General features: G+C 38.8%; 1 protein-coding gene across 1 annotated transcript; it reads right to left on the bottom strand.

The window, feature by feature from the left end:
* Positions 1-2,006: 2,006 nt before the first annotated feature.
* Positions 2,007-13,522, bottom strand: LOC125339970 (vomeronasal type-2 receptor 116-like; the record flags this gene model as incomplete). Its single annotated transcript, XM_048331326.1, has 6 exons — positions 13,410-13,522; positions 7,324-7,612; positions 5,637-6,443; positions 4,705-4,932; positions 3,754-3,877; positions 2,007-2,869 (listed from the first exon to the last, which is right to left on the bottom strand). Coding segments are annotated over exons 1-6 (2,424 nt in total), but the record flags the coding sequence as incomplete, so codon positions are not given.
* Positions 13,523-13,722: the final 200 nt, after the last annotated feature.

Here is a 13,722-nt window from a genome sequence, read left to right as displayed (position 1 = left end):
AAATTAAAAGGTATGGCTGATCTATCATATTTAGCAGTACTTTGATAAAGCACAATGCTTCTGGGGCATGGATTAAAAAAGGAAGAAATGCTTTAACTCTGAGGATCCTAATGAGGGTAGAATATATTACCTTTTAAAATTGAAACAATTTCTATAGCAGCCCATTTTCTTATGTTGATAGCTAAATGTGAAAATGTTATTTTTCATATCCTTTATACTCTTGTCACAATACATTTAACAAAGTTTGATTAGGTTTTGATGAAAATTATCTTCCAGAATAGGTCCCACCCACCCCGAGATTGGGAATAAATAACTTTACTACATTTAGTATATATGGTGCAGAATTTCATGCAAATAAAAGTGTGCCAGCAGTGTGATAATATAAACATATATAAACAAAAAAAGGACAAGTGCACAAACTTGCAGCTGCTTAGATCATTGCAGCTTCTAGGGCCCAGTTTCTTTTACTGATCTAAAAACAAAACAGAAAAAAAATAAAAATGTTGTGCCTGATATGAAAAATAAATAAATAAATAAATAAAAAGGAAGAAATATCCAGGTACGGAATGGTTCACGGCTATAATCCTATCTCCTCAGGAGACTGAGATCTGAGACTTTCAGTTCAAAGCCAGAATGGTCAGAAGAGTCTGTGAAACTCTTACCTCTAATTATCACCATGAAGTCTGAAGTGGATGTGTGGTTCATGTAGTAGAGTACTAGCCATGAGCAAATAAAAAAATAAAACTCAGGGACAGTCAACAAGCCCTTAGTTGAAGCTGCAAGATTAGTGCTAGAAACAAAACTTAAAGGAAAATGCCTGTGTGCTTTGTATGTAGACATTCACACAGAATGAGAGCAATGGAAGATACTCCTAGGAGAGATCGTCAAAGGAACAATAGCTATGTGCATCCTATCATATAAAATGCTATTTACTGAAATGAATTCAAGTAAATGCATCAATGGTTTGTTTTTCTTGGTTGCTGTTTTTGTTTTCTTTCCCTTTGGTCTGTTCTTTCATTTATTGTCTTTAGGAGTGTAAGTTGGGGCACAGAAATGGAGGGACCAAGTATAAACAAATGAAGCAGTTTGTACTCACTGGACACTATGTTGAAAATTAAGGATAAAAATTATGTGTGGAGATGGGAGGGAAAAAATGGGACAGAGAGATGCATGGGGTGACAGTATCCCAAAAGAAATGTACTCTTTCTATGATTTTTGTAACTCTAACCTCTTTGTACATCACCTTTACAATAACAATAAAACAATGCAAAAAAACCCCAAAGAAATAAAATCTGGCTAGTAAAAACAAAATTCCTAACCACTTACTGTCAACAGTCTGCCTTCTGTGTGTACCCACAGTAATGATACATCTTGTCCATTTTTCTCCTTCTCTCTGTCTCTGACATTTCTGTTTGTCTGTCTGTCTGTCCCTCTATCTCTCCTTTTCTCACTCCCCTTTTTCATTCCACACCCCCATCTCTTTTTGTCTTGGGACTCTTCTTTCTCCCTTTTCCCCCTCACATTATTCACAGTAAAACTACTCTCAAGAATAAATGACCAGGCCTTTATCATGTGAAATGAAAAGCATCCTCATCCCACTCTGATTTCTTGAGGCTATCTTGGTAATTTCCTGCTGCTCCCTTTTGGGGTGCCTGAACACCCTGCTGGGATGGATGAGGCACAAGAGAGAACTTACCAGTGTTATGTGTCATTATGTGTACACCTGGCCCTTCACCTAGGACTTAGCTCAAAAGACACTAAGAACAGGGGATAAATATTAAGTACATAGTAAATAAAAGGAATGAAAAACACACAAGAAAAATTGTAAGCAATAGGCCCTTATTCATTGAAGTAAAATTTTCATATTATATACAAACATAAGACTGGAAAATTACTATAGATTTAGTTCAGAAACTGTATATAGTATTCAAATATTTGAATTAATCTTAACAATGCTTATTTCTCCTTCTATGATTTTTATCCCTGAAGCCATGCAGACAATTTCTATCTGGCCTTATCAAGATGATGTAGCACTTGGGGGCAAAGATGCAGCCCAGGAGCCCTGCACTGGAAGCCAAGATGGAGAAGACCTCCACGGCCACCATGACCTTGCCCTGGGCACTGTGGTAGACAGGCAGGAAGGTGAGCCACACACTGCAGAACACCAGCATGCTGAAGGTCAGGAACTTGGCTTCATTGAAGGTGTCAGGCAGGTCCCTGGCCAGGAAAGCCACAGTGAAGCTGGCCAGGGCCAGGGAGCCCAGGTATCCCAAGACACAGTAGAAGGCAGTGAGGGAGCCCCTGTTACACAGGATGATGATGTGTCCATGTTCAGAGTATGTGTCTGTGTCAATGAAGGGAGGAGAGGTTCCCAGCCAGAGTCCACACAGGGTCACCTGGATCAGGGTGCAGATGGGAACGATGAAGTTAGGAGCCCCTGATACCAGCAGCCACCTCATCCTTCTCCCTGGAGAAGTGACCTTGAAGGCCAGAACCACTGTTACCGTTTTGGCCAAGACAGTGGAAACAGCTACAGTGAATGCAACTCCAAATGTGATTTGCTGTAAAAGGCAGGTGACTGTGTTGGGACGGCCAATAAAGAGCAAGGAACAGAGGAAGCAGAAGATGAGGGAGATGAGCAGGATGTAGCTGAGAGCCTGGTTATTTGCCTTGACAATCGGGGTGTTGTGATGTTTCACAAAGACCCCAAGAACAAGTGCTGTGAGTGTAGATAAGCAAAGAGCCATGCAGGCCAAGGCCATCCCCAAGGGCTCTCCATAAGCCAGGAAGCTTTCAGCTCTTAGGAGGCACTGGTTTCCCTCTTTGTTGGCATACTGGTGATCTGGGCACTTCACACAGTCCTCCATATCTGGTGAGGAAGACAAGTTACCATTATTCCTTTTTCACTTCTTAAAAGGACACTAGGAAATCTCTACTTAGAAAAAAATTCTGACATATCAAACATGACTAGCACAAACTTCATATGACCAAGGATTACCAGACATGTTTAGTATTATTTTTATAACTTCATCATGTTCCTACACTTGTTTCCACAAGTCTACTTGAAACTATTTACTTGCAACGAATACCATTCATATTCTTTCTTGCCATTCCTAATGTCCTAATAATAATTTCATACATCTCTTCATGCTTCCATAATAATTCTCAGCCTTTTGTGTACAACAATGTCCTTATATAAAATAACTAGAAGACCTTGCATTTTTCTGTGTGTCTCTGTGCAATACAGAGAGTAGCACCGTGGTCCTTTCTTGTCATTGTAATATTTGCTTCTCCTACTCACCTGTAAAGCACTAGGGAACAGAGAATGTAATCATTCTTTGAAGTTATACAGTCATGCCATGCACAACATTTGTACCTAACCAGAGCACTTGCTCTGTTTTAAGAACAGTTCTGGGCACTAGGAAATAAAGATCTGTGTTTTCTTTATAATGTAAAATCAATTTTGTCAAAATGGTAGACCACATTCTTAAAAAGATTTTGCACTTCATATGATAGAAAATACACTAACATAACTGAGTAGTTAAATAAACATGCATGCAATATACTAGAAAAAGTTAATCCTATACACAGTTCAGACAGGAAGCAGTATCATCCATTTTTGCAACTAAATTACTACTAAGTGAGTGAAGGAGGACTTTGACTTCAACCCGAATACACAAGTTTTGTAGTGCTTTGCATGGTTTGTGGGGCACTAGGAGAAAACAAGTATTTCTCCCTCTGCCGTGAACTTACCTGTCCCATTGGTCATCTCATTCTCTGTGCAAGGAATGCAATCAAAGCAGCAGGCAGCCTTTCCCTCCTGAGGGTATTTCCTGAATCCAGGACCACAGCTCTCACTGCACACAGAATGAACAGGCTGAGGAACATCAGATATGTGTCAGAAACTGTTTAGGCTTTTCCTAACATTCCAAAAGTTCCATTATTTGAACGACTTCAGTTCTTTAGCATAGTATTATAAATGTACATAAATCCAGTCAGTGGGTTGAATGCTGCTATGGATTCCACATCATGTGATGAAAAAAGGTTTATGTGCTACCTCATTCAATGATTCCTCTCATGAAAGATACCTAAGTAGCAGCTCAGCTAACCATTAAATGAAACCACCAGAGAAGGGAACCAAGTAAACCTTTCAAACACACAAAGCAATTAATTGGGTACTTCATCGGTGTTAGAACCCTGCTAAGAAGTATGCAATTTGTATTTTATGACAATATTCAAAATTCACGTTTAGAAATAAACTGAAATTTTCTTGGAGGGTGCTGATCCTGGAGCTTGAACTCAGTGTCTAAGCAATGTCCTTGAGCTGTTTTTGTTCAAGATTAGTGATCTGCCGCTTGGTCCACAGCTCTAGCTTATGTTTTTGGTGGTTTAATGACAGAGTCTCACAGATTTTTTGACTGGTGGGGCTCTTAAAGGAATTATGTGAGATCTGAGGATGTCAGCCTCCCAAGTAGATAGGATTAGAAGCATCAGCCAGAATCCACAACCTCTTTTGTGTTGGTTAAATCAAGATAAGTGTCTCACAGGTGTTCCTGCTTGGCCTGACTTCAAACCAGGATATTCAGAACTGAGTAGCTAGTATTAAAGGAGATAGTTGCTGGCATTCAATTAGATGTTACATTTAAAGTGTGAATTTCACTTACTTATCTGTTCTTAAAATCATGTGAATTAAATCCAACCCACCTCTGTAGTTCCTATGGCCCACTCTACCATATCTTCAGATAAAGACAGTTGATGGTCATGTAGAGCAAATGGAGAAAACTTTCCTATGTTCACCTCAAGATCAAGACCTTCTGGAAAATTCCAAATGTTCACAATGTCATACTCTGCCTCCAATTTTCTTTTGTCCTCTAAGATTACCAGATCTCCAGCAGGATTCTGAAATTGGGTATTCTTCAGAAAAGGGTGCAGCTACAAGAGATACATCATCTTATGTTGAAGTATACCCCAGTGGTTAGACAGAAAGCCAAATTAAGAAAAGGTCCTTAGTGTCTTTAATCTCTAATTCATAATTCAAGAAAGGCACAGACACCTGATAAAGCACTCCAGAGGAAAATATTTGGAGGAATAAAAATAGTTTTCCTGAGTACCGGTCACTCAGCAAAGTCCTAGAAGGCCTTTTTTCAAGAAAAACCTATTTCATTTAAATAACCATAAATGCAGCAATTTTCACATGGCTAGTTAGAGTTTTCCACAGAAATGAATTCTATTAGTGTCTATAGTTATAGTTTCAGCTTGTGCAAATTTTAATACCTAAAGGAGGATGAAACTAGGTGACTTATGAAAAATATAGATTATTTTGCTCAGCAGGACATGCTTAGAAACTCATTGGGAAAACGTGCTAATAACTTACCAAAACATTACCTATGTGTATGTGAAGGTTATTAGTAACTAGAAGAATGTACAGAAATATGGAATTAATATCTTCTTTGTTACTGGCCTGTTCTCCTTAATAACACAGGAACTCATGTCTAGAAAACCTCAAAGATATTTACAGAAATATAATTACTTTAATTTGGAGAACATAAGTAAAATATTAATTTTCATGTGGTAAGAAGTTCCTCTAGGAATTGACTGTGCTGATGGTGCGTGCCATCAGAAACAGAAGGCCTTACCTGTGCAGGGGAAGGCACTGTCCCTTTCCTATTTCCCATTGTTTGTACTTCTGTTTGATTGAGAAGCATCTCATGGAGAGCCTGGGCCACAGCATACACAGCATTGTATATATTGTAACTGTCTTCAGACATAGTCATGTCAAAAATGTGCCCAGGCAACCAATCCAAGGAGGCATCATGAGGACAGTTCTCCCACGTTACACAGTCAGAATCAGAATCTGAGCAATTGAAAGACAGAAACCACAGCCGAGCAAGGAAAAAGTCTTGTGGGTATGTGGAAGGCTTCACTGCCTTGACAAAATCTGTGAATCCAGACACATCTGGGTGATGGTGTGAGAAAATGAGGGGTACATGCAAGGAACCTAGCATGAAATATCTCTTCCTGATGGTTAAATCCCACTGTGAGTTCAGGATACAAACTTTGCCTTTTATTAATAGTTGCTCAATGCACACCATTAAGTCTAGTAGGGATTCATTATCACCGTATATGATGAGGACATTTGTTGAAGATTTATTAATCCGGTTATAAACGGACATGACTTTGAGTGCGTATGGTGCAGCATGGGTTGGAATCGCTACCTCAAAGGCTATACAAACTCTGTACTTGGCCATCTCTTTTTTCAATGCAGGAAGAATCCACAAACCATTCTCATCTACTAAGGTAAACAGATCCACCCAGTTCCAGTTGAAGTGAAGCAGTAAGGAGACCATGGCAGTGGCTATCGATGTGTCCTTCTGGGCCATCTGATACAGAGCAGGAAACTTGCTATGGTCACTCAGGACATGATTAAAAGGCCCAAAGTTAAGCTAAAAAATCAAAATTGAACAGCCCATGAAGGAGAATATTACCATCTATCACAGTCTCTATGGTGAAGTATATTAAGTAACCAGTAAAATTAGGTAGAAAGTCATTTTTTCCATTTAATTATTTAAAATTGTTTTTAATAGTTGTGCAATGTACTGATACAATTCCTTTGATATCTGTCATTTCTATCTATAACTGCTATCTATACTAACCACACCCATTCCACCTTTCCTAAGTCCAATTGTACATGGGTACGTTGAATATTAGGTTGTATTTTCCCATCTACTTCCACTCCCCATTTCTCTGCTCTTTTTCACACACATTTAATATCTATCATCCTCAGACAGGATAGGCTTCAGCTTTCCATTGTTCATTTATTGTTGTCCTGTTAGCTGTTTGGTCATACAATACATCATGGAATTCCATCCCTTTTATAGCATAAACTAGCCAGATGGATCATGCATATACACACATGGCTTTGTATGTATTCCATATGGATTTCATATATCATGGTCATGTTTTAGATCTAACTTTCATATCTGTCACTTTCCACTTTGGGATTGGTAACTAGACAAAAAAGTTTCTTGATTAATGGGGATTACAGTCATGAGCTACCAGCACACTGATCAACGTATCTCCACACGTCAAAATCATTTGCTATTTCTTGTTTTTAAAAAAGAATCCCTTTGCCTGCTCTAATTTCTTTGTCCTCTTTTCTACACATGGAAGTATAAATATAAAATTATTTTGAACTCTACTTTTTGTATATCACAAAATTCAATAGGCTCATGAATCCAGTATCTTCCTATCATTCTTTTCTATCACCTGAAATGGCATCAAATTAGACATTCATTTAATATCACCCCACTTTCTCATCCTCACCTGTGGGTACCTGTAGAGGCCTAGTAACGTCCCAATCAAGGCAGATGTTAATCCTGACGGTCCTGTCAGCACTGTTATGGACTTGCTCTCTCTCACACAGCAGTAGTTTGGACTCTTGTACTTCCCAAAGAGGCAAATGAAGGGATTTTTAAATGCTAGCCAGTTTCCATATTGGATATCACAGATATGAAATCCCAGAGTCAAATTGTGTAAAAGATGAGAACTTTTGTTGATTCCTTCAAAGGCAAAAGCCAAGGATAAAACAAACTGGTAGTTTTTGAAGAAAAACCTATATAATGAGCATAGAAATTTAGGAACTTAGGAGTATTTCACAACATATGACTTCAATGGATGCAATACCTGCAGATTTATCTTTGCCAGGGAACAGGTTAAAACATTGCATTATACATGAGGGAATATATGGTTTGTGGACCGTATCTGACATGAAATAATGACACAGTGATTAGTTTGATATAGTAAATTCTTGTCTACAGTAAAAGACACTGAGACAGAGAGAGAGAGAGACAGAGAGAGAGACACAGAGACACAGAGACACAGAGAAAGAGACAGAGACCCAGAGAGACAGAGAGACAGAGAGAAACACACACATACAGAGGGAGAATGTGTCCATAAGTGTGTGTGTATGTGTGTATGTGCGTGCGTGAGTGCGTGCGTGTGCATGCGCACATTCTGGGGCTTGAAACCAAAGCATGGCCACTTTCCTTGAACTTTTTTGCTCAAGGCCAGCACTCTGTTGCTTGAGCCAGTGTTCCACTTCCAGCTTTTGGCTGGGTAATTGGAGATAAAATTCTCAAGGACATTCATGTCCAGATTGGCTTCGACACTCAATCCTCAGATATCAGCCTTTTGCGTAGAGAGGAATACAATCATGAGCCACCAGATTAAAATAAGAATTTGAAACAATTTCCTCAAAATATGTGTCATAAAAAAATTTTCATACCACAGGCCAGTGTGGAAGGAAATGTGTCTGTAACCTTTTAGTACAGAATTCCTGCCAATGACTCAGGTTGTCTGTAATAACATTACTTCATAATCAAGCATGACAGCTGAGATTCAGAAGATACAGAGATGGTGGCATAAAGTGAAGAACTTACAGCCCTGGAAAGGAGAAGCTACACTGAATGAAATGAGAGTCTTCAACTGACAGGCAGAAAATCACTCAGTTGTACTTGCAAAATAAAATATGAAACTGAGCTGTTTCTGGTACACTAGGGATGGGAGGTCAGGGTAGAGAAGACAGCAACTATTGATGTGCTCGCCCAAGTTCCCTCAGCCATTGCCAATCTTGAAAACAAAACCGTAAATGGAAATAGAATGATGAGTTACTTACGGCTTATTGTCTTCTTTCCTGGAAGCATCACTGTTACTGACATCTGTTCCTAAAGTGTAGAGGGGGAAAAATCCAGCAATCAGCACATCTCCATCCATGTGTGCTCGCTGCTTCATTGTAGAAAAGCAGCTAGTGCCAGCCAAGGACTTGAGAAGAAGGGGAAGCTGGAGAAGAATGAGTATGAGCATCAAAGGCCACATCACAGAAGCATCTGCCAGGCTGAAATTCTGCCTGGAAGTAAAGCGTTCAGTCCCAGGTATGTATATTCACATATGTCTGTAGGTATGCATACATGTGTTTTTATTGGCAGAGATTTACACTGCAGCCCATGTTCTTTCACCAAAGCCTCTTGTGAATCCCCAAAGAAGAATGTGTCAAACTCTTCCCCGAGGCTCTGCATCTGAGGCCTTGCCTCCAGGAGAAAAACACGAGTTTGAAAACATGTTTGCCTATTTTTCTTCTTCACCACAGGTGGTATGATTTTTCTAAGATCACAGATAGAGAAGCCCCAGGGATGAAAGTTTTCTTTGTTATGTTTGGGTCGGCATCTGTGTCATGATACTATTTGCATGATAGCCATTTGGGAGGATGCAACTAGATTGCCTCAGAGGATGCTATTTTTCATGTGCACAGTGAAATGGTAAGAAACACTTCTACGCCATGGAGATGTCCACCCAACATATGAGGGGATCATACCCATGTGGTCAGTTGACACACCCACTATGCACTACAGCCACAGAGCACTGCTGGTTGATGCAAGCAGGTGCCAGCAGGTATCCCATATGCAGAGGCCTCTACAAATGTACTCACTTCCTGTTGCCTAAGGAAGTTACTTACGATGCTGATGAATCCTGTCATCAATCAATGCCAACACGAAGTGTCACACTTTCATTCTGTACTTTCACCTTCAAACAGGGGGAATTTTTGTCTTAATATTTTAATAAAGATCAAGTCATTTTCATGATGCACCTCTCTGAGAACATGTGGTAAAGATGCCATTCATCTCTATCATAAGCCCTAGTCAATATCAAAAACAACTCTCTGTTTTCTCTTGTTGAAATATAACACACTTCCATGTAGACACCTCAAAGGCCCCAGAGAAACGGGCCATTGTATGTCATTAAGGCAGTATGGCCATTTTCATCAAATTAGCCATTTTCACAATATTGCTTTTGTGTATCCATGAACATGAACTGGTGAAAATGATGAACTTCGTCCTGTCGTCTTTGATTATTTTGTTCAGACTTCTTTAGTTTTCACCATAAAGCTCCTTTACCTGTTTGGTTGGGTTAATTCCTAGTTGCTGGGTTTTGTGTGTTTGTTTGTTTGTTGTTTTTTTAGGCCATTACAAATGGAGTTTTTTTTTTTATTTCCCTTTCAGCTTGTACATTTCTACCATATGGAAAGTCTACTGATTTTGTAAGTGAATTTTGTATTCTGTTTCTTTGCCAAACTGATTGGTTATTTCTAAGCTCATGGCTCTTGTAGATGTAGCTTTTTGGGTCTTTGAATTATAAAATCATGTCATTTTCAAATAGAGGTAGTTTAATTTCTTCTTTCCTTATGTGACTCCTTTTTATATATTTTTTCTTTCATGACTGCTATGAGTAGTAATTCCAGACCTATACTGAAGATGAGTGGAGAGAGTGCATATCCTTCCCTTTGCCCTTTTTTAGGGGAAATGCTTTTAGTTTTACCCCATTCAGGATGATATTGGCTGTTGGTCTGTCATATATAACTTTATTGTTTTAATGAATATTCCTTCTAACTAGAACCTCTCCAAAGCTTTTAAAATGAATTGATTTGTACTTTCTCACTCTTTTTCTACACTTATTCAAAGGGTCATGTGGCTCTTGTGTGTGACGCTGTGGATATCATGAAATACATTTATTGATTTATGTATGTTAAACCAGCCTTGCATCTGTGGGATGAAGCGTACTTGGCCATAATGTATTTTTTTCATTTGTTTCTGGGTTCTATTGGCTATTATTTCATTGGAGAGCTTTGCAGGTGTGTTCCTCAGAAAAATTTTTCTGTAGTTCTTTATGTGTTTGGCCCTTACCTGGTTTTGGGAATCAGTTTGGAATTGTTCCATCTGTTTCCAATTCATGGAAAAGCTTGAGAAATATTAGTGCTACTTCATCTTGAAAGTCTTAACAGAATTGAGCTGGAACTCCATCTAATCCTGGGCTTGTCCTTTTTTCCTTTTCCTTTTTTTTCCTTCTTTCTTTTCAAATTGAAGTACAGAGGGGTTACAGTTTCAACTCTAAGACAACTACATTTCTCATCCAACTTGTTACTTCCTCCCTAATTTCCCCTGTCTACGCCCTTTCCACTTCCCTCCCCCTGCATGAGTTGTACAAATGGTTTCCAACTATTGATTTTGTAAGTAATGCTATTGCAGTGGCTTGTCTTTTTATCCGTTGTCTCCTGATTTTGGTATTCCCTTTCTCTTCCCTACTTCCAATACACGTATATACAGTATCGGGGGTACACGATCAGTTACAGTAATAGCAGGGAAAAAACCACAGGAAAGGAATACAAAAGAGACAAAAAGGTACCGTTTCACATGGCTTGTTGAAAATAACTACAATAACTATTTTTGTAACTTGGAGTTCACTTTGCTTAGTATCATCTTATGTGTTCATAATGGCATAGCTTTAGTGCTATTGTGCTGTTCTGCTGTGACTAACCTAAACATGTACTAATTATTCCCTATGAGGGAAATTATAGATTCCATGTTCTTTGGGTCTGGTTCACATCAGTTAGTATGATATTTTCTGAGTCCTTCCATTTCCTTATTAAAGTAGCAATGTCATTCTTTCTGATAGAGGCATAGAGTTCCACTGTGTATATGTACTACATTTTCCTGATCCACTTGTCTAGTGGAGACTCTGGGTTGGTTCCATTTGTTAGCAATGACAAATTGTGCTGTGATGAACATGTTGTGCTGGTGGCTTTAGTGTGGTCTTGCTTGTAATCTTTTGGGTAGATGCCCCAAAGTGGGACTGCTGGCTCGTTCAGGAGCTCTATGTTTAGTCTTCTGAAGAACCTCCATACTGCTATCCAGAGGGGTTGAACAAGAGACTTCTCTGAAGAGGTAATGAGAATGGCCAAGAGGCACATGAAGAAGTCCTCTAGAGTGCTGGCCATAAAAGAAATGGAAATCAAAACAACACTGAGTCTACCAAACCCCAGTAAGAATGTCCATTACCAGGAAAATTTAATATTAACAAATGCTGGAGGGAATGTGGCCAAACGGGAACACTACTACATTGTTGGTGGGAATATAAACTTGTTCAACCACACTGGGATTTTTCTTCATGGAAGACTTCTGGTTACTTCCTCCATCTTTTAAATGTTTCTTCTTGTATATTTCTTCCTGGATCCTGTTCATTATGCCTGTGTCAGGAGGGTTAGATTTTCTCTCTTGAGTTGGCAATTTTTCTGTTTGTATTTTATTGATTTGGTTTTCCTTAAAATGTTTTAATTGTAAAGCTGATGTACAGCGGGGTGACAGTTGCATAAATAAGGCGAGGAGTACATTTGTTTTTGAGCAGTTATTTCCTTTCCCTTACTTACACTCATTTTCTCCACTCCCCAACTCACATCCCTCCAAGTAGTAAAGTTTGTTTCCAATATAGAGTCTGGTATCAATGGTGCATTGGTTCATCCTTTATCTCACTATTTCCATCATTCCCCTTCTCTTCTCCAAATCAGAGAATGTTATATACAAGACAAAGGATACATAAATTGGAAATAGTGACAACAGAAAACAACCAAATGATCAAAAAAAGGAAAGAATTAACTGCAAACAATACACTAATAAATAACCCTCTTGTTTCCATTTCTTGAAATTCATTTCGATAAGCATCATGGTATATACTCATATGCACATAACTACTGAGCTATTATCATCAGTGAGGGAAACAATGCAGACTATGTTTCTTTGGATCTGGCTTGCTTTCCTTAATATACTTCTATCCCAGTCTTTCCATTTACTTATGAATGGGACAATAGCATTCTTTCTGATAGAAGCATAGAATTCCATTGTTGTATATATCACATTTTCTTCAACCATTTTTCTACCTGTACCGATGGGCAACTGGGCTGATTCCATAATGCTGCAATGAACATGATTGTGCTGGTAGCTTTAGTGTAGCCTTGTTGATGTGTTTTGGGGTATATTTCCAGGAGTGGGATTGCTGGGTGACAGGGAGATCTATGTTTACTCTTTGAGAAACTTCCATACTGCTTTCTAAAGTAACTGAACTGAATAAGTTTCCTTTCCCAATAAGAATGTAGTGATGTTCTCTTTTGGCCACATCCCCGCCAGCATTTTTTATCATTAGTTTAATTGATAATGGCCAGTCTAACTGGGTTGAGGTGAAATCCCAATGTTGTCTTGGTTTGCATTTCTTTTATGGCCAGAGATGTGGAACATCCCTTCATGTGTCTACTAGTCTTTTTTTTTTTCTTCCTTTGAGAAATCTCCCTTTTAGCTTTAGCCTATTTATTCACGGGATTATTCAGTTTTTGTGCGTCCACGTGGAGACTGAACTCTGTGCCACAAACAACATGAATAACTATTTCTGGGACATGCTCTCTTGCTAAAGATGTCCCACAGTAGCTCCTATGTCTAGGTGCTGTGGTACGCATTGTGGTGGGGACAATATTCCTCTGTCCATTCTCACCATTCTCATCAATTACGGCTTCAATCTTCAGACAGCCCTACAGTAGCTCCTCTAAAGGTAGATCTAAATCTTCAACACCTGTGTCTCCCACACAATTGCTGTTTTCCTGTTCTTTGAAATCAGGTGCATTTGTATATGTCAACAAGATCTCCATGAATGAGGGGGGAAATCTCTTCTTTCTTTTATCCAATTGTAATACCCATGAGGAAGTTTTTAATCCACATTTCCAGGAATAAAGATGTCAAAGTTGTAGTGACAAAAACATTGTTTTGGAAAGAGTTTTCATCAGGAAGTATCTCTCTGTAGCTACAGATATAACAATTTCTCTAATTTCTTGTCAGCTGAATTGGAAAT

The sequence above is a fragment of the Perognathus longimembris genome, chromosome 22 (assembly GCF_023159225.1).
Source record: "Perognathus longimembris pacificus isolate PPM17 chromosome 22, ASM2315922v1, whole genome shotgun sequence".
NCBI lineage: Eukaryota > Metazoa > Chordata > Mammalia > Rodentia > Heteromyidae > Perognathus > Perognathus longimembris.
Note: the sequence above shows the minus strand (reverse complement) of the source record. Positions and strands in the feature narration are given on the sequence as shown.